This window comes from Neodiprion lecontei, chromosome 2 (assembly GCF_021901455.1).
Source record: "Neodiprion lecontei isolate iyNeoLeco1 chromosome 2, iyNeoLeco1.1, whole genome shotgun sequence".
In the NCBI taxonomy this organism is placed as follows: domain Eukaryota; kingdom Metazoa; phylum Arthropoda; class Insecta; order Hymenoptera; family Diprionidae; genus Neodiprion; species Neodiprion lecontei.
Window position 1 is genome coordinate 19,761,557 of NC_060261.1, and position 27,900 is coordinate 19,789,456.

Below are 27,900 nucleotides of genomic sequence, written 5' to 3' on the forward strand. Positions count from 1 at the left end.
GACCGAATCAACGCCACCATTATCGTCTGGCACAATCTGTGTAACTCTAGTGGCAGATTACACGGGTAGCCCAAAATTCGTCAAAATCCACCTCTGTAGATCTACCTCAATAAAATTTTCAAAATCACTTCTATATTCAGCATTCACATGCTAAAACCACCGTACAAAGTGACGATGGTTAAGACATAATGAAGACGGTGCTCAATAAAGGATTAATAACTTAGTGACAGAGAAGTATACTTTGAACGTGATTTATGGATATAACAATATAATGATTACTGTCATACTGATAAAAACTGTTCGACTAGTTCGACTACTGTGTGATTTCATTAAAATAATAAGTAAGTATCTAACTCTACGATAGTAATCCTTCATTAATTTTGAGGGTTTTACCAGGAATCTGTAATGAATTTTAATCAACTAGTTTGATATTGTAGTTTTCATGAAAAGACATGGTTTCTATTGCTAGAGTACCACTGAATACAGCAAATATGTGGAGATATCATGTGATCAACGTTCTTTGATTCACTTCACAGATAATCTTAACACATTTTTCTGTAGGTGCGTGAATCTTAATTCGAATATTCAAGTAACTATTAGAATAGTGGACACCCCCGTTCAACCGAATTGAGGTGAAAGATCGAGTAGAATGAGTGATAATTGCAATTACGAGTTAATATAACAGATACAGTACATGCAGTACGTTTACGACTGATAATCATGCACTTCATATTTTGTCGTATTTACATCGATAAATAATTTGTTTCGATTCATGCACTATATAGATATTCTACTAATACTCAATGTGATAATGACGTTAATGAGACAATAGCATGAAAATGATTATATGTATGAAAACACATCGCGTGATCTATTTTATCATGAAATCTGTAAAATACCGTACCACATCAGTGAAGGTCATCTTTATAATTAAAATGGTACCTCCATATGGAGATGGTTGCTGTTAAAAGTTGAGCACAATCACGATGACAACTCAATCACACCGAGAATGTCTACTGAAGAATTCATGAAACTTCGTTTTTTGTTGAGTTTCTATTTTAAACATTCAATACAAAGATTCTTGAAAGACGATAGTAAAATTATGCTAAACTTGTAAGAAACGCCAAAAGAGTGATCCTATCTGAGAACAAAAGTAGGTAGAATTTTTTTCAAGCAACTTTGGAAATCTCTTTGATATTTCAGTTTTAATCTAAACTCAGATTATTTTTAGATTTCCACGAAAAACTGGTCAAATGAACTCAAAAAGATTAGAAAAGAATTCCAAATTCGATTGTGACAGTTTTGTCATACGTTTAACTAATTGAATAATTCCCAACATGTTTTTACCGGAATCCTCCGAAACGTTTTCAAGGATTTGAAAAAGTATTAGAATTTTTTTCAAAAACTTTACAGGATTTAATTTTATTTCTATTCGTCTTATTAATGAATTTTTCCACGTATGATACTGGAAATTGAAACGTAACAATACTTTTCCCTTTCACATATCTGTATCACCCGTATTATCCGGATCGTGTATATCGTCTAGACACATCTCTGCCTCTATCTCTCTTTCTCTCTTTCACCCCGATCTTCTCCATCTTCCCCTCTCAAGATATTGATTTCAGTCACTTGGTAGGCACGAGTAGTCTGTACGAGAGCAGTTCTCCCAGAACTTATGTAAGATCATCATCATCATCGTGTGAGCCTCCTGTCGGGCAGCAAAGACCTTCACTTCCGTCACTCCGAATGCAGAAAAGCAGCGTCTCTGATGCAGTGACTTCATGGGGTACGATTCCGTGAAATTCTTTCAAATCTGCGGCAGGAAACCAGGCCTTCTCATTGTCGTCTATTATCAGGATACCAAAGTATCTGCGGAGAGTGAAGATTTGTTCAAATTAGTTTGGTTCATTATTTCAGACAGGGAGTACAATACATTCGTTGAAAGATGAAAAATGAAATGTAGGTAAAATTCAAGTGTAAGAAGTAAAAGTAAAATTTATTAAAAACAAAAATTTAGGTATTCCAGGATTCCTTCTGAGTTAACGGTACGAACGGCGTTTCGCCGGCAGCTAGGTAATTGCCCACACGGAAAACTTCAAGATAAGAAACACATACCGATTGTGTTACGTGTCAAGTACGTATGGAGCTACATATATAAATATGAACTACATATAAATTATCCCAGGATAATTACGTCAATCGAATATAAAAGATAAACGTTGCAGTTACACATTTAAATAGTATATTATAGAGCTCTCGTTCAGATATTTCAGAAGAGGTGAATTATACTAAGGCAAGGTGTTGCAAGGTATCGTATTTTGACGACTAGGGATTACGTAGTTGAAATGTAGAACATAAGTGCTGAACGGGATGAGTCTCGAAACATAGCATCAGCAATGTACACATGCCTGCAGTGATACTAAGACTCCTAATGTTTTGGACACGTGGATTACATTGGCAATTTGATGCCGGCAATACACTCTTGGTGAGAGCTCTCGTCGAATGTCTGCGAGATATAAGTTGTTCGCCGATCTTCGGTATCTGATGTTTGATTACGGAAGCAGGAACCTCCGTACCTTCTTTCTGCAAGAGAGTCGTTGCCCAAGAATTGCTTCTTCTGGATATATTCGAAATTGGTCAAGACACACACCACGTGTCCCACTCTATTTGTCAACTGTCACCCACTTTCGCTGTGCTCATTTGACGGGTATATTCGAATTATTACATTATTAAATAAAATCCCACCAGTTATTTCAAATGAGAATACTCATTTCAGAAAAGCAATACCAGCCATGATACGCCTCACAATCACTTTGAGGTATTCAGCTATTGGTGACGGTTATGAAGGTCTCCACCACGTATTTAAAGTTTTCAGTGAAATAATTTCAAAAATTGTACTTAAACTCTGTGTGGCATTGAATGAAGCTTTAAAGGGTGAAATAAAGGTTTAAAAAAATCATTTGTACATTTAAGTAGTGTAATGTCCGTTTCTTTTTTTTGTTAATTCAAAATCAATAATTTGAAAATGCATATAAAATAGATACAACTTTACTTTCACGGTTTATCGTTTTCTGAGAAGGCCATTACAAATGCTTCATTTACCAAATCTCTTCTCTCGTATAGTCTTTCATTATGAAGTATATTTAGACTTTCAAGTTATACGTAGTGTCGATATGCATTTGTATTATAAACGCTTTCTCCGTGTGGTAATAACAATGAGTACAATGACACTGAATATGATGATAAACTATATGGAGGTCTGTTGAAGTTTGACTCGTTTGATGATAGAATATAACAAGATGTACGTGGATTCAGGTGTTCAATTGTTGATACATTGGTAATAGCAGTTGTAGAATTATTGAAACGCATTCTTCTAATAAATATCCTGTTGATTTTATACATAAATACTCCGCGTACGTACCCTGGTAACGTTTTTGATTTTTACTTCAACATTGTGCCAAACAAGTCACACTCATCTTCTTTATCAACTGTCCTTTCACTTATAGCATTATTAAGCAACTTAAATGCCTCCTTCAGTTGAACACCAGCTTGTTGTAGCTCACAAGGAACATCCGCGAAGTGTCCACCTCCGATTTTGATGAAACTTGGTAGGAATGTTAAGTATGCTAAAATAAAAGAACTACTAGAAAAATTAATTTCAGCCGATATAAAAAAATACATATCTTTTATTTTAGCGTACTTAACATTCCTACCAAGTTTTATCAAAATCGGAGGCAGACACTTCACGGATGTTCCTTGTCAGTGCGCTGGGAACGTTGTACAATTCAACATACCAGAGTCATACTCAAAGTTGAGTGCTACGATGGAAAAGAATCCGACTACCAAATTTCAACTGCAAGCAATTTTCTTAATTATGAAATTACAGTTAGATTACAGTTTATTTGCATACTTTATATGTTTTTACTAGAAAATGTTACGCACTACGTAATATTACACTAGCGCATAACAGCCGTGCTTCTTCGGAAACGTAATGCAGATTTTTTTTTTTGATTTTCTAGATACCGTACCTTGATCTTCAAAAGACTGCTGTGCCAGGTATATACTGAACATAATTGAGATCTGCAGCTTATTTGCTTGATGGCTTTAACGCAGCCTCGAAGATCGATGGGCACAGAATCAATCCAGCTAGGGCTCCAAGAAAGCACTGAGTTGAAAATGTACAAAATTGTACTAAGCGAATACTACAAGACAACTTTGAGGGAGTCTAGAATGTGTACGGTAACAGCGCAAAAATGGTGTCATGTGGAAATATTACAACCCTTAAGGTGATACTCTGCAGTATGGAAATGCGACGAATATGATATGGAGTGAATGTACACATCTTAGTAACCATACTGGATGATAGGTAGACATAGCTCAATATACCACATAACTTGCACATGATTTTTTGTATCTCATTTTCTCAAATTACAACTGATACGAGATATTGGGAAGCAATTTTCGAAATAATCGTTTTTTATTTTACAGGAACTCTGACGTTGAAGGTTGATTGCTGCGTCGGGTACGCGCTTGATTTTGAGAGGGCCATCAGCTTGACAATACAAGAAGCAACGCATGTGGCATTGTTCAGTATAATTATTAAACTGATCCTTAAAAAAGTAATTTTTTTATTTGAACCGGCTCAGAACCTTCTAGATAGGTTAAAAAGAAATTAGAAAAAATTTTTCAGAAATTTTAGCATTCTAGTTCAACTAAAACGGGTGCCTGTGAGCATATATGCATTTTGAGTTTCGAATTTGGATAGGAACCGCTAATAATCACTAATGATGAAAAATCTGTGTGAAAAATGAACTATTACATCAGCTATTTGAACACTATTTCCATTGTAACAGGGAAATGAGAAAAAAATCATAGCTTTGTACGTTGACACTCCTGAAACAATTCAAACCATGGCAGAAAAATGCTTGGAATATTAAAGATAAAAATGTTAAATTATATGGCTGGGATGGACGAAATAAATGTTCAACACACTTCGTTTATTTATCATGCAGAGTATTCATTTTATTTATTACGTATTAAACTTATGATGATGAAGATTTGCACGGATTCGCTTCCACTTTTGTTTGCTTTACTCTCTTGTCTTTCCCTGTTTTTCTCCTTTCCCTTCTCTGTCCTTTTACACACCTTATTTTATGAAATGGCGCTGTGTACGCATGCTCCCCATCGATACATATTTCTGTCTTCTCCCAGGGAGCTATTGTACCGTAGCATTCAAAATTACTCATATTTCCACAAAAAAAAGATGAAACATTTATAATTTAATCACAAATCAATCAGTCATCATTCCCAATTCGCACTCATCATTCATTGCTTGAAGTTGGCGATCAATCATCGTCATCGAGTGTTTTTGTTGATCTCCAATATTCGAAGAATTTTCCAATTTTGGTTTTTTTATTTTGTAGCCAATCTTCAGATCTTTTCCAAATAAGCTTTCTAAGGACCACTCTAATGATATATGATATTTGTGTTGAACTGTTTTTGAAAACATTTTTTGGAAATTTTTGTAACTAACAGTAAGTGGAATAAAAAAATTGACAAGTAATTATCCTGTATACTTCTATAGTAACATAAATGCGTACTTATGTTCTATTTCGACATATTGATGGATCTATTTGGTAATCCTATTCTTTTTAAGGCCCAGTGTAAGGCTACGTTATTATGTCGAATAATGATGAAATGACATATCTCAGTGTATGCAATTATTACCATGAATCATCAACAAGTTTGTTGTACTACAGAAATAAAAGCAAAAAAACTGTACATCGTTACAACAGAATCAGTCTTTGATACCCAAGAATTAATGTTCTCCCTCATGGAAAAAAACCCCAACTTGAATGTAAATTCGTACCCCTAACTCATAGATAGTGCTAATTTCCGATAAGACAAAAGTTAGGGGTACGAATTTACAACCAAGTTGGGGATTTTTCCGTGAGGGCTGCACATGTTCTTGTCAAAGAAAATTTCAGAAATATGGGACCCCGAAGGCACCATAAATGATTTTGCATATGTCTATGCTCCTGACCGCCGAAATTCCTACGTTGATCACTAATCAACTCTGCCGTTGACTACAAAGATGGCGGGCACGATGGTTTGCTCTTAATAAGTCTTCTGAAAAACGGTAATAACGTCTGATTACGTGTTCTGATTCACATCAAAATCAATAGGCTTCAAGATTTTAATGGCTTTCACTATTTTTCAAATTCAAAGTTCAATATGCATAGCAGTTTAATACATAATGAGGTCCTAAGCAGCGTTCCGTGCCTCAAGATTTCAACAATTTTTTTCGTTCGAGTGCATGTTTGGATTTACTTCCAAATCAATAGGGGGCGAGACTTCAATGGCAGTGACTTCTTGTTTAAATTTGAACTCAATCCGTGTAGCCGTTTGTCACTTATTGAGGTCCCAAGCCTAGGGGCGGAGAAGAAGAAGAAGATTTTTCATTTTACATCAACTTTAACTGTTAATTCGCTGCAGCGAACCTTGATACACTAAAATCACTGGTTAGCAAAGATAACGAGTCGATTGTGGAATCTTCTTAAACGTTGAACTGACTCTTGTAGCGAACGACTTTTGTGATATTATATTATTTTGCAATATTTAGTTGAAACTTTCTCCACCAACTCATTTCTATGGTTATTTATAATTAATGAGAAAGAAATAAACTATGCGGAAGTAATCGTTTAGCATCAGAGCTGGGCAAAGTACCATAAAGTACTTCAAGTCAAAGTACAAAGTACTGTGAGTACTTGAAGTACTCTCGTATTACAAGTAACAAGTACCCTAAATACTTGAAGTACCGAGTGTTTGAAGTACAATGTACTGGAAGAACCGTGTAATTGAAGTACCGAGTACTTGAAGTACCATGTACTTGAAATAGTCAAGTATCAAGTTTCAAATACTTTTCAAGTTCAGATTTGATTTCTTACGCACTCTTTAAACTTTTGATTTTGATTCGAGTACTTTTTGCATAAAAATATATTTTCAGATTGTATGATTTACTCAGGTTAGGTAGATTAGAACAGAAATATTTAAACGAAGAATTGGACATAATTTAAAAATAGCATTGTCGATTGTAACTAAGATTTATTGATCTGAAAATTTCAAAAATAAGAAATACAATACACTGATTGTTAAAAACTACTTCAACTTCGTGTTCGTCTTCGAAAAACTTTTCAATAGCAAGAGTCTTTCGAAGTTCTTGTCCGACAGAGCCTGTCGTTTCGGAGTATTCGTGATACTTGCGAATGAAAACAATCTTTCCACTGGAGCTGAAGATGTGAGCGGAGTATTATACCGAAAGAACATTTTTTTCACAATGGGGTAATCGTTTAACATCACGAATTTTGATCTCTCGTCCTCCAAGTATTTCAACAGCTCACATTGGACGTTATCTGTGATCGGTAATTCGTCGTCGCCACTGCTTCGACTACCCGATTCGTGTTGCAAAACTCGGTTGTTCGAAAGTTTTAGGATCGAAGAAATTGAACCTGAGTTGTATTCGTCGGAAGAGTCGGTGATCATCACGTCTCTGAACGTGTTTAAGCTACGCATAAACATTTCTCTCATTTTAGTAAGAGGAAAATTAAATTCATACGCGTTTTTGACTGTGTGAAACCACTTCAATTTGAAAGCAGTATGAGATATTGGCGCTAGAATTGCATCAGTAGCCGTGTCGTCAAACGAAAGAATTGATCCAAACCTTTCGTCAAAGCTCGTTAGACAAGTATTTGCCAGAAATCGATTGCATCTTGAGCTGCTTCCACAGAGTTTCTCAAGCTTACGTTTGAGCGTTAGTAGAGTCGATAGAAGGATTCCATGATAAACTATTTTCGCCTTGTAGTATGTCCAAAGCTTGGACGATCGGTTTCATGACAAGGCTTCCATGTACGCAATTTCGTTTGGGGTGAGAGACTCTCCCAATCCTAACAGCTCGAATAATAATGGTAACTCTGACTTAGAATTCAAAATTTGCGTCAAAGAATCATAGAACGAGTTCCATCGAGTTACCGTTGGGTAACTGAATGTATGATAGACAGTGGCAACGATGATCTCCGCAGATTTTGGTAATGCGGCTTTATGCCAGAGCTTCGAGCATTTCGCGACTACCCTTAAGTGACGACTGCATAATCGATCGTTAGACCTTAGCGCACTCATATAATCGCTCATTGCGACCAAATTAAGAGTATGCGAACTGCATCTCAGATGCTGTGGCAAATATCGCGTGATATTCACAGAATCTATTTCGGATAAATCCGATTCTTCCGCGTCCGAATTAGATGAATCATTGTGCTCATTTTCAAGTGGGCCATCATCCTCGTGAGATTTTTTATATATCGTGAAATTTGCTTGAATACCGAATTCCTTGAACGCTTTCACAAAGTTCCTAGCGTTATCGGTAATCGTTGCTACGATCTTTGAATTACTCAATCCATACTGTGAATGAATATCGCATAATATTTCAGCGATACGATCGTACGTATGAGGTCCATTGAATCGCCTACAAACTAGCGGAAATGATTGACGGGAGTAATTATCGTCAATAAAGTGGCATGTTACGCCTATAAAGCTTCTACCTTTTGCAGACCAAATATTCGCGGTCGTACAGACGTAACTGGGTTTGTCAAGAAGCTGTTTTGTTACTTCGAATCGTTGCTTGTCCATTTCAGCTATTCATCGCGTGATGGTGCGCCTACTTACAAGGTTGACGTGGAAACCTTCGAAAAATTCTCTGAATCTCGGTTGATCGATGATTGATAACGGTGACATTGTTTCGATTATAAATTTTGGTCGATTTTCGAAAGCGTTTTGAGCGTCAACGTGGGTCTGTGTTTTTTTCCGCTGCTTTTTAGTTGACTCGTTCTCGCATTCTGTGAACTTTGCCTCCCTCTTTAAACTCCTTTTTTCCTTTTTGTATGAAGAGTATTTGCCGTATACGTCGGGAGCACACGTTTTAAGTGCTTTAATAGATTTGTCGTCACCGATAAAGATCCTACAAGCACTTTCCTATAAGGACACGCCTGGCAGATTACCTTTATGTGCTCGGTATCGCAGACTTTTTAGCAGATTTTGAAGAACGTTCCGTCAAACATTGCGCTACTGTTAATCTTTTCTTGTATATCTCTCGTGGCATATAGATCGGTAGCAGATATAGATGGCTCTGTCTGAGTGTCTTTTTCGGGTGTTGAGTCGCACCGATCCCGATTGACACATGATCGAGTTTTATTACGTGACGCAGACTCTGCTGATATGCCTGTACTTATCGAAGGCCTGGAAGATTCTTCGGTACTTATAATTTCTGCAATGGATCTCATATTGCTCCGTGATTGTGCTTTCAGTCAATCTTTCGATCGTCGAGTTGGGACAATTTCGTCTCCAAAATCACTCGAATCACTTGAGTTGGAATCAACAATCCAGCTCTTTCGGTTCGTAACGTGAGCGATTTGTGAAAGTGGCTCTCCTAGAATTTTTAATCGGACTATTTAATTTTTGAAGCTTCATACCTATCGTAAGGTCTTACTTTCTCACAATTATATTTTCAAAAAGACCGAGTCAAGTTAATTTTAAGACAAGAAAGGACGGTCTCGGTAATTTTGTAACAACAAATAGGTGTACAACACGAATTTAATGCAGATATATGATACGTAAAAGATTACGGAGTTTACAATTTTGGTCCAAGAACATTTTTCCATATTTAATTACTTTTTTATAGCTTACGTGGAGAATAAGGGTTCTGAAATGAGTCTGCCGATGTCATAGTTAGTAAACCGGAATCACGAGTGGATACTCTGAAATCTTGAGATGGAGCGTCGTTTTCTTTGTCAGGATATATCTCGTCATTTCCGTGGCAGAAAGCTCCTCCATGATAAGATACAAAATAGCAACGTCATTAATTAACTTTGTTGCACGCTTCGAATGAATAATATAAAAAAAAAAATCAGCAACCAGTTCATGTAATGTTGGTTCGATGGAAAGCAATATAGATGGGGAATAGCAACGAAAAACCAGGAAAAATACAGAAAAAAAGTAGTAAATATTGAAAATTTTTTTGAAAATATCACCAAAATGTTACGGGGTAGATTGCGTAGGCTCCGATGAGCGGTAATCGGAGCTTACTCCACGCCCAACCAAGGTGTTATTTGGCTATTGTAGGGTCCGTTCACGTCGACTATGCACTCGCGTGCTACTACTCCCAATGCAGGAAGGGAATGGAATAGAGAGGGATCGGTATTAAGGGAAGGTAAACGATTTAAAGTGTATGATTGTTTATTAGTGGTCAATGCAACGGAGTCGGTCAAGGGAAAAAGGGTATGGTCTTGGTTTAGAGGGATAGGTGTCTTGCTTGAGTGCTGGGATGGATCTGCCTGGTTTTGCCGGATGTAGCAAGCAAGCTAGCCGCGAGTTACAGGAGAACCTGCTGACTCGCGAACGATAAGGGTAGACTAGAGAGCGTAAGGTAACTAAGAGCGTGGGAAAGGAATATGAAGTCTGGAGGACGTAACAAAAAATCCAAACAAGCTTAGAAAAAAAATCTGGAATAATTTGTACTTTTTTCAAGCTTGTTAAGAGTTATCGAGCGCACGTGACCAACTCCGAATTGAGGCGCGTCCTCCGTGCGGCGCAAATTTTTAATAAATTTATAGTAAAATCATTTTGTTAGTCGGTGAAAATGTTAGCGTCAGTCACCTACGATTTTTGATAACTTACTGTGCTACAAAAACAAATTTGACACGGTGAATTGGATCAAAGAGTATTCTGACTAGTCAAACTAATCTATTTTCTACATTCAATCGTGCATTATGAGCGTATTTTCGACGAAATTTGGCCAGTTTTGACCATTTGGCACTTCCGTCAGTCGAGCGAGTTCATAACCTCGCTCGATGACTCTTATTAATTTATTACGATTTTTTTTCAAATTTCACATAATTTTTTCCAAGTTCTAACTCCATTTTTTTGAAGTTTTATAACCTGTATTTGTAATTTTCTCTCAGAAAATTATGCCATTTACTCGTTTATTTTGACTACGCACCGGCCCGTTTCCTCCGGATGTCTAGTTTGCCCCACTCTTCCCTATTTAATAGTATTCTGTTAACTTACCTGGAGACCGTGAATGTTCGTAAGAATCTGTCAGTGATGCACTTAGCAGAGAGGAATGAAGCGAAGACATACTGAAATTTTCAGATGGATCCTCTGCTTCGTTATTTGGATGTCCGGCGTGATTTTCTTGATGCGGAACATTTCGTCGATCGGGAACAGACACAGACCCGATCTCCTCAGTTTTTTTCTTATTCTTTAAACGTAGCGTCAAAATCCTTTTCTTCGGCTTTTTAGCCCCTGGACTTCCAATATTATCCGTCAAAAGAAACTCGGGCTTTTGAGTTTAACCCAGTACGTAAAAGGAGCGATGTATTGACCACGGTCTTACATACGGGCTATTCCGCGTCAACCGGATCAGTCATCTCTCAGATATTTTTTTAATTTGGCATGTGGATTGTGTAAGGGGAGTTAGATTTTTGTGCCAAAGCGCGAATCTCATAATGCAAAATTCGATTTTTTATTCACAATAACAAATTAGACTCCCATTTTTTTCAAAAATTCATAACTTCGGCAACAAATTAGATACAATTTTTTTTTTTTTTTCAAATTACGCGGAAAGCTCCATAGAATTTAAAAAAAAATACGAAATGGTAAAAAAAAGTTGTTATCAATTGTTTATTTAACAATTAATTTTTCAAAGATTTTTAAAACAGTGACCGACACGATCAAAAAATTTTTTTAAAATTCTGACATGTTCCTTGAACTGTACTACAACCTGTGAATTAATTCCAGAGGGGTGTTTTTCTTCGTTTTCGAGTAAAAAATCATTAAAGGTGTCGATGCGCATGAAATTGCGGCGCGTCGAGTCTCTACGTAATGGCGGGCGGCCGGTTGCCGTCCACCGCTACCCCGCGGCGGCGTCGCGGCGTTATTTTAGAGTCATTTTCACGATGTAGGACATGATTGAAAAATCTGAAAAAAATACTGTACCTTCACAAGGCCTGCTCAAAGCGATAAGTGAAGTTTCAAGAATGTGTTTTTCACCGTTTTTTTATTACAGAGATTCGAAATTTGTTATGACGCATTATGATTCAAACATGAATTACGAACACAGGTCAAGTGTTGTTCCAGGATATGGAATACCTGCACCTGTGCATGCGTCACCTAAATCCTTCACTATCCAGGTAGTCCAGGTAGGGTCACCACCTCGATTCCGCGAAGGGGTCATTTGGCTAAAGTCAGGTACATTGAATTGCACCTGCATTATGTTAGCCCCATTGGTGAAATTCAAGCAATTAGAAGAGTCGTTGGGTGGGTGAAGCACTATATTCCAGGATATGGAATACGTCCACCTGTGCATGCGTCACCTAAATCCTTCATTATCCAGGTAGTCCGGGTCACCACCTCGATTCCGCGAAGGGGTCATTTGGCTAAAGTCAGGTACATTGAAATGCACCTTCATTATGTTAGCCCCATTGGTGGAATTCAACCAATCAGAAGAGTTGTTGGGTGGGTGAAGCACTATTCTGAACGAGTATAAATTTCGAGCATTTCAAAATGCATAACATTCAATCGAATACCAGTGTAGCGATCAGTGCAATACATCGTCTCATTCTTCACACAAGTAATTCATTTCTGAAAGCAATGTCTACAACAGATGTGAAACGGTGCTGTAATCCTTTCCAAAGAGTTGGCCATAATTGGGTGCGAAATTTGGTAAAGCCAGTGACACCAGCATTACGGAAAAAGTTTCCGGACCTAGGAGAATATGTGTGCATGGATTGTCGAATAAAATTGTACAAATGCAACACAATTACTCCATCTGATAAAAACGAGGTAAGTGATATGAATCATAATTATGCGAGTGGTGACGATCTTGTTTCACCTTCACCAATTAGTGAACAGAGCAGTGTGGAAATGTTTCTTGAGAATGATATCGGGCAAGAATTGTTGTGTGATGTGAAAGAATTGTTTATCAACGCGAAGTGTGTCGCGGACAAAATTAAATATCTCACAATGACTCCTCGTAGTTGGTCCATCAGAGAATTGGAGTTACAATTTGATTGTTCATATAGAATGGCTCGTAAAGCTAAAATATTGCAAAGTGAGCGTGGATTTGGATCCTCCCCAGATCCAAGACCATCTCGCACTCTTTGTGATGATGTTGTCTCTCATGTAGTGGAATTTTACTGTTCTGATGAAATAAGTCGGATCATGCCTGGTCAGAAAGATTTTGTCACTCTTCGCGATGTGGATGGTTCAAAACATCAAGTCCAAAAACGACTTGTTTTGTGTGATCTGAAGGAAGCTTACGCCGCGTTCAAGCAACAGCATCCGAATGATAAAATTGGATTTACAAAATTCGCGGAACTCCGCCCAAAGCAGTGTATTTTAGCTGGACCAACAGGAACACATACAGTTTGTGTTTGCAAAATTCACCAGAATGTGAAACTTATGTTGGTGGCGGTTAGCTCAATTTGTCAGACATTCAAAAGAACGTACCACGATTTGATAAAACAGATATCGTGTGACTCTCCAAATCCTTTGTGCTATCTCGGTGATTGTAGTAGTTGTCCAAGTTTTGATATGGTTACACACGAAATGGAAAGTTTATTCGACGATAATTTCGTAGAAAGTATTAGCTACAAACGGTGGACTCATACGGATCGATCTGTTTTAGAAACGATCACGCAAGAAACGGAAACGTTCCTCGAGACGCTAAAGGAACAGACGATAGCCCTCAAGAAACATGATTTCATTGCTAAACAGCAAAGTGCATATTTGAAAGACAGAAAACATCGTCTACAACCAGGGGAGTTCTTAGTTTTGGGTGACTTTGCTGAAAACTATGCATTTGTTGTTCAAGATGAAATTCAAAGCTTCCACTGGAATAACAATCAAGCTACCATCCATCCTTTTGTTGTGTATTATGTTGAAAATGAGGACTTAAAGCATAAAAGCTTCGTTATCATATCAGAAAATCTACAACATAATACAGTCGCGGTCCATCTGTTTCAGAAGAAACTAATCGGTAAGCTTTTTGAGTTCTTCGGTAGTGAAGTTATCAAGAAAATGATTTATTTTACTGACGGTGCTAGTGCACAATATAAAAATAAAAGCAACTTCATTAATTTGACTCATCATTTTGACGACTTCAATGTCGAGGCTGAATGGCATTTCTTTGCAACGTCACATGGAAAAAGTCCATGTGATGGCATTGGTGGAACTGTGAAAAGATTTGCTGCACGTGCAAGCCTACAGCGGCCCAATGAAAATCTTATTTTGACTCCAAGGCAATTATTCGAATGGAGTGTGAGTGCATTAAAAAATATCGCATTTGACTTCTGCAGCAACAGCGAACACGAAGAACATGAAAAATTATTGAAGCCGCGATTGAACCAAGCAATAACGGTTGAAGGCACTCGACGATTCCATTCATTTTTACCTCTATCTATAAAAACTGTAGAATGTAGGGTTTACTCTTCCTCTGATGAGTCATTTACCCGTAAATCTATGCGCTAAGATAGCCATGTAAGTTATGACGAAAACCTTTGCTCACATTTCTAAGTTTAATGCCTAGTTTGATCAAAGATTAATAGATTGTATCCATAGAATAAGCGATTTATTTGTATGAAATATATAATTGTAAGTGCGTTCATTTCGCAGCTTCCACATATCTTCGGGGGTGATTATAAGTACTAAAATAAGTAGCAAGTTATGTAATTATTATCATTTATGTGCACTCTCATGGTGCGTAACTGTTATTTTGAATCTCTGTAATAAAAAAACGGTGAAAAACACATTCTTGAAACTTCACTTATCGCTTTGAGCAGGCCTTGTGAAGGTACAGTATTTTTTTCAGATTTTTCAATCATGTCCTACATCGTGAAAATGACTCTAAAATAACGCCGCGACGCCGCCGCGGGGTAGCGGTGGACGGCAACCGGCCGCCCGCCATTACGTAGAGACTCGACGCGCCGCAATTTCATGCGCATCGACACCTTTAATGATTTTTTACTCGAAAACGAAGAAAAACACCCCTCTGGAATTAATTCACAGGTTGTAGTACAGTTCAAGGAACATGTCAGAATTTTAAAAAAATTTTTTGATCGTGTCGGTCACTGTTTTAAAAATCTTTGAAAAATTAATTGTTAAATAAACAATTGATAACAACTTTTTTTTACCATTTCGTATTTTTTTTTAAATTCTATGGAGCTTTCCGCGTAATTTGAAAAAAAAAAAAAAATTGTATCTAATTTGTTGCCGAAGTTATGAATTTTTGAAAAAAATGGGAGTCTAATTTGTTATTGTTAATAAAAAATCGAATTTTGCATTATGAGATTCGCGCTTTGGCACAAAAATCTAACTCCCCTTACACAATCCACATGCCAAATTAAAAAAATATCTGAGAGATGACTGATCCGGTTGACGCGGAATAGCCCATACACGTCTTTAAACAACGATGACGGGGGTTTGGACAACTGTCGACAGCACAGCACCGCCTTAGATACGAAGCGTATTTTCCCCCACCACTGGAATTCGCCTTTGTTTCCAGACCTGTATACGTATACGGACCGTGCAGGTGGGCGGAATCTAGACAAATTTGACGCGAGCGTTTGCGGTGGACAAATTGTAAGTTTCTGTGCCGTCAATTTTCCATATGCGCGTGTATGCGCGCGCATTGTTCTAAAAGTTGGTGTTGGAATTGAAACCACATATTTCAATAGAGTTTTTATTTTATCATCTTTATTACTTCAAATTTAAAAATGAAATAAATAGTTCAAATAGATCATTTTCACATACCTTTTATAATCTGATATTTGTTTGACATAAATATAACATTATAAAAAAATGTACGATTATTTATTATTTGTCTGATATGCAATGACACGAATCGAGGCACAAATTGTTCTGCTATTGCCCGCGAGCGGCGCTAGTAGAACATCTGCACGGTCCCTATATGAGACCCGCAAACACGGCCTCGAATTATTCGCTGCGCAGTAGTGCGTTACGCACGGTAATAGCGACTAGTAGCGACGCCTAGGTGACGGTCACACACGGGTCCATCCCCACGCCACGAGTTGAGTCTCCTGTCTCTAGTCTTCTTGGGCATTATACATGCAATCATTATCAAAACGTATTGGAAAGTTCTTCATACTTAGTACTTGAAAAAGTACTTGAAGTACAAGAAAGTACTTGAAATTTTAAGTACAGGTACTTGAAGTACATGTCATTTACTTGAAAATTCAATTACAATAGTTAAAGTTCAAGCCAAATACTTGCAAATTTAAGTACAATACTTGAAGTACTTTCGAAGTACTTCAAGTATGTCACAAATACCAGGTACTTGAAGTACTGGCCACCTCTGTTTAGCATCAATGACTAGTTTTGGTATACATTCTTCAGAGTAAGAATGTTATTCGGACTCCCCTATATTACCCTTTCAGCAGTCTTGCAAATTATGACGACGTCATCACTGGGATTAAGTAAGCCACCTCTATTTTTCCCTTTTAGAAGCAGCGAAGATGCATTGTCCGATTCTAATGCTTGTAGACATAATGGGCATTTAATCGTTCTTTTTAAGCTTTGACTATTGCACCAGCGATGTAACTAACTACTTGGCTGCAATACTCATTCCAAACCCACCTATTAGAGGCCTCGTAATCGGGGTCGGAGGCAATTGCATCCAATAATGTATCGTCACCTTCGTCCTGTGTTGAACTTACTAGTAGCAAGTCTGTCGCATCTTGCAATGAACAATTTGCCTCTTGAGGAACAATGCAGTTTACATGCAAGCACAATTTCATGTAGGCGGATCTGAATTATCGACAACTTGGATCGTTATTGAAACCTCCCATTTTCCTGCAGCAAGAAAAAATGTTTCGTGGCTGTTTTGTGACAATTTGTATGTCAGCAAGTATGACATTAATTGATTGTCAAATACATAATGTGCCAGTTTTAAGACGCTTTTCATTCCCACCATGAATCCCTAGAATCCGGTTCTTCTGTGACTTTTAAAACAGAAACTTCTTCACCTCTGAATTATTTTCAGCCCATTAATGTATTTAATAAATTAATCCACCTTTGATTTGAAATTATTCATATTTTCTGCATTGATGCATTCTTCAGACCGGTTTTTTCCAAATTTTCTTCTAGAGTTCAAAAGAGCGAAGATATCATGCATTGTCCTACAGAAGTTGGCTGTAGAATCAGCGCCCTGGAACTTCGAAATCTTCTTCAAGGAACTTCAATGCATCAGCTGCTCTCGTACTCAAAACTTTGATGGCTGATTTAACTTTCGTCTAAGCTTTTTCGCACAATGTAATCCTTGTTAATCTTGATATTTCACAAATTCGACAGTATAATTCTAATCTACTCGGCCACCACCATCATCGATTGTAACGAAATCAGCAAAGGTCGTTCTCACTGATTCCCCATATGACAAACATCAAGTACAGCAAATATTGGCTTTCCAGTAGCAGGATGCTCGAAAAAGCTACTTTCCTCGTTATTCCGGATGTTGCATCCAAGTTGATCCACTGTTGAAATATTGGTAGATGCTCCACTGAATATGACGGAGCATATATCACGAATTCCGTACTCGTGTAGAAAGAGTAAAATTTGTTTGGCAATATTAGCTCTCTCTTGATTTGCTAAACAATGGATAAAATAATAAGCTATCGGGGTTTTAAAATGTCCGTTGAGAGCGACCAGCATGAAGACCAACGCATAAATTCGCTTCTACAGCGTGATGACAGTCATCACCAGTGGTTCCTAGATCGACTAGCCCATGAAATTTTTTGCCATTCCACTTATTGTCAGTAAGTCTTTTTGTAGACATTCCATCCACTTGCATTCCGAATTGAAATTTCTTGCCATTCGAGAGGTTTTCTTGAACTATTTTTCTCTGAATTATTAAATTATCTGAAATTAGTGTGTTTATACCTGGAAAAAAATCTACGATTCGAAAACATTTTCGGACTGTTTGTCGGTAAGGTGAGGCTTTCAGGAAAGTTCTTCTGACATACCCATATTTCGGCGTTGAATAATATAATGAACTGCTCGCATATCCTTGTAATGCAGGAAAATAAACGTTCGTATTTTTCTCCGACAGCAGGTTTTCAAATATTTCATTCAAAGCTGAACTCATTGAAGTCTAAAGAGATAAAATAAATGAAAATGAAATACATAAGATATGAATTGGATTTTTCATTTTGTTTCCACTTTTGTTAAGTATCATTTCAACTGACAATGATTGCAGAGAATATGTAAATTTGAACAACTGGTGAATTTGAAAAATTAACGACGGAGCCAGGAATCGAACCTGGAATCTAGCGATGCTTTACCGGAGACTTACTCCACTAGACCACCTAGCCGCCCTGACTCTGTTGTCATTAATTTCTCTCATAACCAGTGAGTTCAAATTTGTTTTCATGTGCCCGATTTGTATGAGTAAGAATTTCTTCTCTGCATGCACGATGTAAGGAGAGTGTAGTGTGTAGATGTTTATGTTTACCCTTTTGAATCCTTTGCTTCCGATGAGAAGCCCGTAAGACGGCAATGCCGTCGAATAAATGAGATGCGGGTGTGCAAATCATTAATCTACGAGAGAATTTTGTTGAGAATATGTAAATTTGAACAACTGGTGAATTTGAAAAATTAACGACAATGATTGCAATTGTAATAATATTCAATCATGTAATTTTTGAATCGTTCAGTCCTGTGTTTATTGTCTACCGTAAACAGTTTTGAGTATAATTTATAGTATACTATGATGCGAGTACGGTAAAACTTTTTCTTATGAGTGTGAGTCTGGAGCACGAGTCGAAGGCGAGTGATCTAATCATAAAACATCAGAAAAAGTTTTTCCGTCGAGCATTGTACAAAATTTTATTTTGCGAGGTGTGAAAATAGGGATTTTGTGCGCGTTTCGCGTACGTGAAACGTTCATTATTGTACCAAGCGACATAAAATATATTACATTTATAATTAAAACCATCTTAAATATTTCACAGTTCAATCATACGAATTTTTATATGTGTATACGGGGCATCTATCCGACACCGAAAAAAAATATATTTTAATATATATTTCAGAATATAATTATAAAAATATATCTGAAAATATATGTAAAATACATAAAAATATATGCCAGAAATATATGTGTGAATATATTTCGAAATATATGCGAAAATATATATCGAATTCATACGCAACAATATATATGTTCCCATATATGTATTCATATATGCAGAAATATATGCAGGCATGTAAACTAAAATATATGGTCAAATATATGCAAAGTTCACTTCGATGTGCGTGCAAAAATATATTGAAATATATTTAAGAATATATACAGAAATAAAGGGAGAAAAGGACCTTGACATGAACTGGATTAACAAATTATAGGTAGGTTTATATTTTTGTGTATTTGATTGCAATGTACGTTTTCAAGATATTTCGTATAATTTAATTATATTTAGCTTATTCTAAATGTTTTTTCGAAAATCATTTCTTAATTTTTGTCTCAAGTTTAAAATTATAAAAAATTATCAATACCGGTTATATTGGTGATTATAAAAAAGTATGTAAGTATTAATTAGTATTAAGTAAAAGTTTAACAAGCAAGTGTAAAATAAAAAACTCAAAAGCATTTCAAATTTCATCTTGTTCTTCGACTTATTTTTCCTCTCTCTCTTTCTGATTTGCGTCTGCTGCTTTTGCCTATAAAAATGAATAAATAAAATAAAATACATAAAAAAATGAATACAGCATTCGTGTATCTTAAAATTTTTGGTGATAGCAATTATAGAATAGTAATTTATTTAAACTTACGTTTTTCAGCTTATGGTCTCTCCTCAATGCAGTTAATTTGTTATTTATTGCAGAACCAAATTTAGAATCGTTAAATGTACTCTGTAATGTATTGATATACATTCCTAGTTGCATATGTATGTGTGATACCGTAGCGCCTCTACTCTCACGTTCAGAGAGCGAGTCAGTTGTGTGCATAGCTCCGACAAGCACATATGTACTCCGGCATGCTCGTTGCATAGCCGTATCTTTATTCATAATAAATCCATACGTTAAATATCATCCCGCTGTGTTGTGAGTAATCATTTATACCCTTACGTTACACCATTGATATATAATAACTGGCGACGAGAAAAAGAATCCCGCGTACTATTACAGATAAACCTTTACCACGCGCTCAAAAACTATTTTGAGGTTAGTGGCAAACACGTGTTCGGGAAGCAATTGAAGATTTGCAGTTAAGCGTAATACGGAAAGGCGTATTACGCAGTGAAATTTGTTCTAAAAAAAGAAAATAAATCGGTCACTATATTTAGTCGGAAGGGGCTAATAGTTCATAAAATTACATTCATTAAATTCAAAGGAGCAACGTTGCAAATTAATGTCGAATAAAACAGGCTGGATACAAAATCTAAACAAAGGAGAGATAATACAAGAATTACAAAACAGAGGTGTAGCATTTGAAGAGGGTGAAAATTATAACACGTTGCGTGAATTACTTAGATCAGAAATAAAAAAAAGTGAAAAGAAAGAAACATCAGAGCAAGCAGCGAGCTCACAAACGCAAGTAGACGGGTCGGAATCAAAAAAACCAATTAAGAAAACTACGTTACCTACACAAGAAAAGGTAGCAAACGATAAGTCCAGCAGCGACGACACTAGCAACGTCGATTCAGACAAAGATAGCGATATGGGCGATCCACATTTTCAATTTAACTTAGACGACGATTGGGAGCTGTTTGAAGATAAATTAGATTTCTTTTTCACCGCAAAAAAGATCACGGACGAGTCGATTAAAATAGCAAACTTGGTTACGCATTTAAGCGACGACGCACACGCACTATTGAAACAGCTCGCGGCTCCAAAGAAAATAAAAGATACTTCGTTCGCCGAAAATATAAAACTCATGTCTGACCACCTTAAACCAAAACCATCAGAGACAATGGAGCGCTGCACTTTTCACAAAGCCAGTCAAAAAGAAAACGAAACTATTGCTGATTTCGTAGCGCGCCTAAAAAAACTATCGCTATATTGCAATTTTAGTAACCTGGATGATGCACTGAAGGACCAGTTTGTTTGCGGAATAAAAGATAGAAATACCCGAGTGAAACTGTTTGAAGAAAAATCTCTGACATTTAAAATAGCATGTGAAATTGCTACCACTCGAGAGTCAGCAGAAAAAGACGCCGCATCTTCAGAAAATGCATTAGATACAAGAAATGCAAAAGCAGATGTATTTGCATTACGCGGTGCTAGACAACCATGGCAGCAGCATCGAGGCAGCAGTTATCAAGGAAGAAACCAAGGATATAAAAATAACTACAACGGAAGACAGCAGCAATAACACAGAAATCAACGATCATCAAGCGAAGCATGGCAAGGTCAACGATCAACGCAGAAAACAAGTGTAGTGAAGTGCTCTTGTTGCGGCAAGGGAAATCACACGCGTGAGGAGTGCAGATATCGTGATTTGGTGTGCCATCAGTGTAATGTAAAAGGGCATTTAGCCCAAGTATGTAGTTTTACGGGAAATAAATTTCCGACAAATACAAATGTTAACTTACTGCAATCGGAAAATGATGAACGAGTCGAAGAGTCAAGCGAATATGATTTTTTCAAATTGAATCTTACTGAATATAACGAATATGAAACTATAGTAGATTGTAAAACAAATATTGTAAATGACGATGTACCGCATGTTAATGTAAATGCAAATCCAAAATTAGAAAATGACGCTTACAATTGTGCTAAGGTTAAGAGTAATGAGAGTAATGCATTATATAAACATACAAGTAAACAAAATGTTGAAGCAACCCCTATGTTTATATTATTAAATGTAAACGGCATCAATGTTTATTTTGAAGTTGATTCGGGCACTTACGCTACTGTTATTTCAAAAAGAATTTATGATCAATATTTTTCAAACTTGAAATTACATAATACAACAAGTGAATTGAAAGCGTATTGCGGTCAACCACAAAAGCCACTAGGCGAATTAATCGATGTAAAAATAGTATTTAATAACGTAGAGAAAACTTTAAATTGTTTTGTTTTACCTGGGCCGGGACCGGCATTAATAGGTCGATTGTGGCTAAAAGAATTTGGAGTGTGGCCTCTTAATTTACCAACTTCAGACAAATGTCAATTATATAAAATAGATAACTTGTATGATTATATAACAACAAAATTTGAAAGATTATTTAGCGACACGCCGGGTGTATATAACAAAAGTTTTATAAAGATTCACATAAAAGAAAACACAAAACCTATTGCGCTAAAATGTAGGCACGTAGCATATGCCTTAAAACATCTTATTGAAATTGAATTGAAAAGACTAGAAAGGTTAGGACATATTGTTCCAGTAGAATTTTCAGAGTGGGCTACACCAATTGTTCCGGTACCAAAATCGAGAGATGTTATCCGTATATGCGGTGACTTTAAACTTACACTAAACCCTCACATAGTAATTGATAAATATCCGCTGCATACCATAGATGAAATTTTTGCAGAATTGCAAGGTGGCAAATTTTACTCGGAACTTGATATGAAACATCAGTACATGCAATTTCCTGTAGATGCTAGCTCCGCGGAATTATTAACTATTACAACACATAAAGGGTTATTTAGATATACAAAAATACCAGAGGGGGTCTCACAAGCACCAGCAGATGTGCAACGCAAAATGGACGAAATTCTACGCGGTATAAAAGGCGTTATCGCTTACCTAGATAATATTTACATATCAGGTAAAAATAGAGAAGAGCATGATGATAGTCTTTTAAAAACATGTGAAAGATTAGACGATTGTAACTTACGATTAAATAAATTCAAATGTAACATTTTAAAAAATAAAATAGAGGTTTTGGGTTTTACAATAGACAAAGATGGATTACACAAATCCGATTCAAAAGTAAAAGCAATGGTTGAAGCCCCGCGCCCTAAAAATGATAAGCAACTAGCTTCCTTTTTAGGTCTTGTAAATTTTTACGCTCGATTCTTAGAGAATAGATCGACAAAATTAGCTCCCTTGTATGACTTACTGAGTAAGAAAAAGCTAGAATGGGATGATGCATGTGAAAATGCATTCATATGGCTAAAAACTGAATTAAGTGCACAAAGTTTTTTAGCACACTATGACCCATCTGAAGAGATAATATTAGCATGCGACGCGTCAGACTATGGGTTATCCGCGATTTTATCGCACCGTTATAAAGATAAGTCAGAAAGGCCAATAGCTTACGCTTCTAAAAGAATTGCAATCAAGGAACTAAAACGTAACATAATTGACAAAGAAGCGATGGCTATTGTCTTCGGTTTTAAAAAATTCTACCAATTTATATTTGGCAGAGTGATAACTCTCCGCACTGATAATAAACCGTTAGAGCTAATATTAGGGCCTAGGAAGGGATTACCTCAAACGGCAGACAATAGATTACAAAGGTACGCGTATTTCCTTTCCGGATTTAAGTATCGAATTGAGCACGTAAAGTCTGAAAATAATGCAAATGCAGATGCGCTATCGCGTCTACCGATTGAGGACCCTATAGATATTTCAATTATGTGTAATCAAGATCCACTGTATATAAACTTTTTTGAAGATTCAGCAACAGCTTTTGATAGCAAGATGCTAGAATCTGAAAGCAAAAAAGATGAGGTTCTAAAAAATGTAATACGATATGTAACAAGAGAATGGCCTTATTTTGATGACTTATCGGATAGAGAAAAACAATATTATAAAATTAGATTTGAACTTACAGTAGAAAAGGGTTGTCTGTTTTGGGGAATACGCGCGTGCATTCCTGAGTCAATGCGTTCTACTATCTTAAACGAGCTTCACGCCACACATTTTGGAATGGTGAAAATGAAAATGTTTGCCCGCTCGTATGTGTACTGGCCAGGTATAGACGCCGAAATAGAGAATATTGCAAATAATTGTAAAACGTGTTTAATCGAACGTAAAGCACCAAATAAAATGCCACTCACACCTTGGCCGTGGCCTACCAAAGTGTGGGGACGAATACATTGTGATTTTGCCAAATTTGGAAATGATACGTATTTGATTGTAATAGATGCGAGTAGCAAATGGCCAGAAATAATAAATTGTAAAAACAATACGGATGCGAAAAGAGTCATAAAAGAATTCAAAAATCTTTTTGTTAGATTTGGATTGCCTATGCACGTTGTAACAGACGGAGGGCCTCCATTCAGAAGTCTAGAATTCTTAACATTTTTAAAACTAAATAATGTTCGACACTCCTTTTCGCCTCCGTACCACCCAGCCACAAACGGTGCGGCAGAAAACTTTATACAAACCTTCAAAGATAAGGTAAAAAAAATAGTAAAAGGGGGTAAGAGTGTAGAATATGCCACAAATCTATTCTTATTTGATTACAGAAATTACCCACACATAACTACAGGTAGAAGCCCGGCGAGTATAATGTACAACCGCGAGATGAGAAACAAATTCGATACCTTAAAGCCAAGTGCATCTGATTATGTGGAATGCCAACAAATGCGTCAAATATTAGCGAGAGCCGGTAATCGCAATGTTATACTCGAGGTTGGCGATAATGTTTATATGGATGCGCACGGGGTAAGAGACGAGAAGAGAGTTCATGGTAAAATAGTTAAGCAAACTGCGCCGCAAACCTATACTGTACAAGCAGACTCGGGTGAGATGCATAAACGACACTCAGATCAATTAATAAAACCAATGCCACGACGCTCTCCGAGGCTTCTTATTAAACAAGAGGGAAAGTTGTAATGTATTGATATACATTCCTAGTTGCATATGTATGTGTGATACCGTAGCGCCTCTACTCTCACGTTCAGAGAGCGAGTCAGTTGTGTGCATGGCTCCGACAAGCACATATGTACTCCGGCATGCTCGTTGCATAGCCGTATCTTTATACATAATAAATCCATACGTTAAATATCATCCCGCTGTGTTGTGAGTAATCATTTATACCCTTACGTTACACCATTGATATATAATAACATCTAGCGATGCTTTACCGGAGACTTACTCCACTAGACCACCTAGCCGCCCTGACTCTGTTGTCATTAATTTCTCTCATAACCAGTGAGTTCAAATTTGTTTTCATGTGCCCGATTTGTATGAGTAAGAATTTCTTCTCTGCATGCACGATGTAAGGAGAGTGTAGTGTGTAGATGTTTATGTTTACCCTTTTGAATCCTTTGCTTCCGATGAGAAGCCCGTAAGACGGCAATGCCGTCGAATAAATGAGATGCGGGTGTGCAAATCATTAATCTACGAGAGAATTTTGTTGAGAATATGTAAATTTGAACAACTGGTGAATTTGAAAAATTAACGACAATGATTGCAATTGTAATAATATTCAATCATGTAATTTTTGAATCGTTCAGTCCTGTGTTTATTGTCTACCGTAAACAGTTTTGAGTATAATTTATAGTATACTATGATGCGAGTACGGTAAAACTTTTTCTTATGAGTGTGAGTCTGGAGCACGAGTCGAAGGCGAGTGATCTAATCATAAAACATCAGAAAAAGTTTTTCCGTCGAGCATTGTACAAAATTTTATTTTGCGAGGTGTGAAAATAGGGATTTTGTGCGCGTTTCGCGTACGTGAAACGTTCATTATTGTACCAAGCGACATAAAATATATTACATTTATAATTAAAACCATCTTAAATATTTCACAGTTCAATCATACGAATTTTTATATGTGTATACGGGGCATCTATCCGACACCGAAAAAAAATATATTTTAATATATATTTCAGAATATAATTATAAAAATATATCTGAAAATATATGTAAAATACATAAAAATATATGCCAGAAATATATGTGTGAATATATTTCGAAATATATGCGAAAATATATATCGAATTCATACGCAACAATATATATGTTCCCATATATGTATTCATATATGCAGAAATATATGCAGGCATGTAAACTAAAATATATGGTCAAATATATGCAAAGTTCACTTCGATGTGCGTGCAAAAATATATTGAAATATATTTAAGAATATATACAGAAATAAAGGGAGAAAAGGACCTTGACATGAACTGGATTAACAAATTATAGGTAGGTTTATATTTTTGTGTATTTGATTGCAATGTACGTTTTCAAGATATTTCGTATAATTTAATTATATTTAGCTTATTCTAAATGTTTTTTCGAAAATCATTTCTTAATTTTTGTCTCAAGTTTAAAATTATAAAAAATTATCAATACCGGTTATATTGGTGATTATAAAAAAGTATGTAAGTATTAATTAGTATTAAGTAAAAGTTTAACAAGCAAGTGTAAAATAAAAAACTCAAAAGCATTTCAAATTTCATCTTGTTCTTCGACTTATTTTTCCTCTCTCTCTTTCTGATTTGCGTCTGCTGCTTTTGCCTATAAAAATGAATAAATAAAATAAAATACATAAAAAAATGAATACAGCATTCGTGTATCTTAAAATTTTTGGTGATAGCAATTATAGAATAGTAATTTATTTAAACTTACGTTTTTCAGCTTATGGTCTCTCCTCAATGCAGTTAATTTGTTATTTATTGCAGAACCAAATTTAGAATCGTTAAATGTACTCTTGAAACGGCTTTTAACAGTGTCTGTAATACAATTTTTAATTCAAATATTAGTATGGCTTACTAAACAAATAGCTATAATTATTTTATATTTACCTTTAATCGCAGCAATTATATTTTGATCCAGTGCACTGTACACGACATTGTCATCATCAGGTTTTTTTATTTTTGACTTACCACCTTTGTAATTACTACGCAACAGCGTTGTCATATCAAATGTAGCCATAACAAGAGCAATACCCATAGACGTGAACGTGGATTTGGATTAAATAGCACTCCATTGCTCTCCAGTTATAAAAATTTTACTACCTTTCTGTCCAAGTTCTTTCTAAAAAATGAAATCAATATTTAATGCCAGAGAAAGTATAAAATTTGCGGATGTAAATAATTAAAAATTAACATAAAAAAACAGGATTAGAATTCTCATCTTTTTGACTGCTATCTGACGCACAGGGTTTTGAGATTGATTTTGGTTTGTTTTCGTAGAGAATTTTTAATTCATTCAGTACTAAAACATACAAACATTGAGATGAATTTATATTCATGTATGAAATATTAACAATCTTTATGGAACAATACCTTCTCTTAACTGCCCTGCTGTCACATATTGATTTGGTGAGCATGGAGTTGATGGACAATCATTTTGGTAGCTTGTTTTTACACCATCAATATTGCTAAGGTTCTTATTTTGGGAAACCGAAGTTGAACTTCCAGTGGTGTTACTTGATTCACTTGCAACGTTCTTTTCTTTATCTTCAGCTTGAATGACTTCAGAAACAATAGTGATATCTGTTTCTTCAACGGGCTGAAAATTCATTTACTATCATTATCATCCATTGAATGCCATAAGATTGAATCTCTAAAATCCTTAAATAATTCGAGTAAATTTCATTTAATGCAATCATACTTCGTCTTTTTCCAAATCAATTTCGCTAAAATTAATTTTTTTGGCTGCCGTAGCTTCTGAATCCTGAGAATAAAAATAAAAATTATTAGTTTTATAAATGATTTATTTAAATTTAGTATTTTTTAAAATATTAGTTATTTCGAGAAGAAGTTTACCAACTATACCTCATCCTCATCAGCTTTACGTTTTAGGTTCCCAGTCAAATCATCAGTCTCATTCTCGTTATCATCATTAGTTAAAACTTTCCTTCGGGATGTTATTCCATCAAGAGCATTAATTTTCTTTTCTAGTACAGCAATTGAATCTAAATTGAGAAAAAA

The 27,900-nt window shown here is 36.0% G+C and overlaps 1 protein-coding gene and 1 long non-coding RNA gene across 2 annotated transcripts in view; both read right to left on the reverse strand.

Annotated features, from left to right (window-relative positions):
* Positions 1-1,124: 1,124 nt before the first annotated feature.
* LOC107225548 (sodium-dependent neutral amino acid transporter B(0)AT3) overlaps positions 1,125-27,900 on the reverse strand; it is a 511,620-nt gene continuing 484,844 nt past the window's right edge. The window contains exon 17 of the mRNA XM_046730574.1: positions 1,125-1,869. Coding sequence (XP_046586530.1) covers positions 1,674-1,869 — 196 coding nt within the window. The 3' untranslated portion in view covers positions 1,125-1,673. The remainder of the gene's footprint in view (positions 1,870-27,900) is intronic.
* LOC124292756 lies at positions 26,318-27,645 on the reverse strand. Its single transcript, XR_006902661.1, has 5 exons — positions 27,581-27,645; positions 27,253-27,478; positions 26,770-27,001; positions 26,594-26,697; positions 26,318-26,482 (listed from the first exon to the last, which is right to left on the reverse strand). It is a non-coding gene; the product is annotated as an uncharacterized LOC124292756 (long non-coding RNA).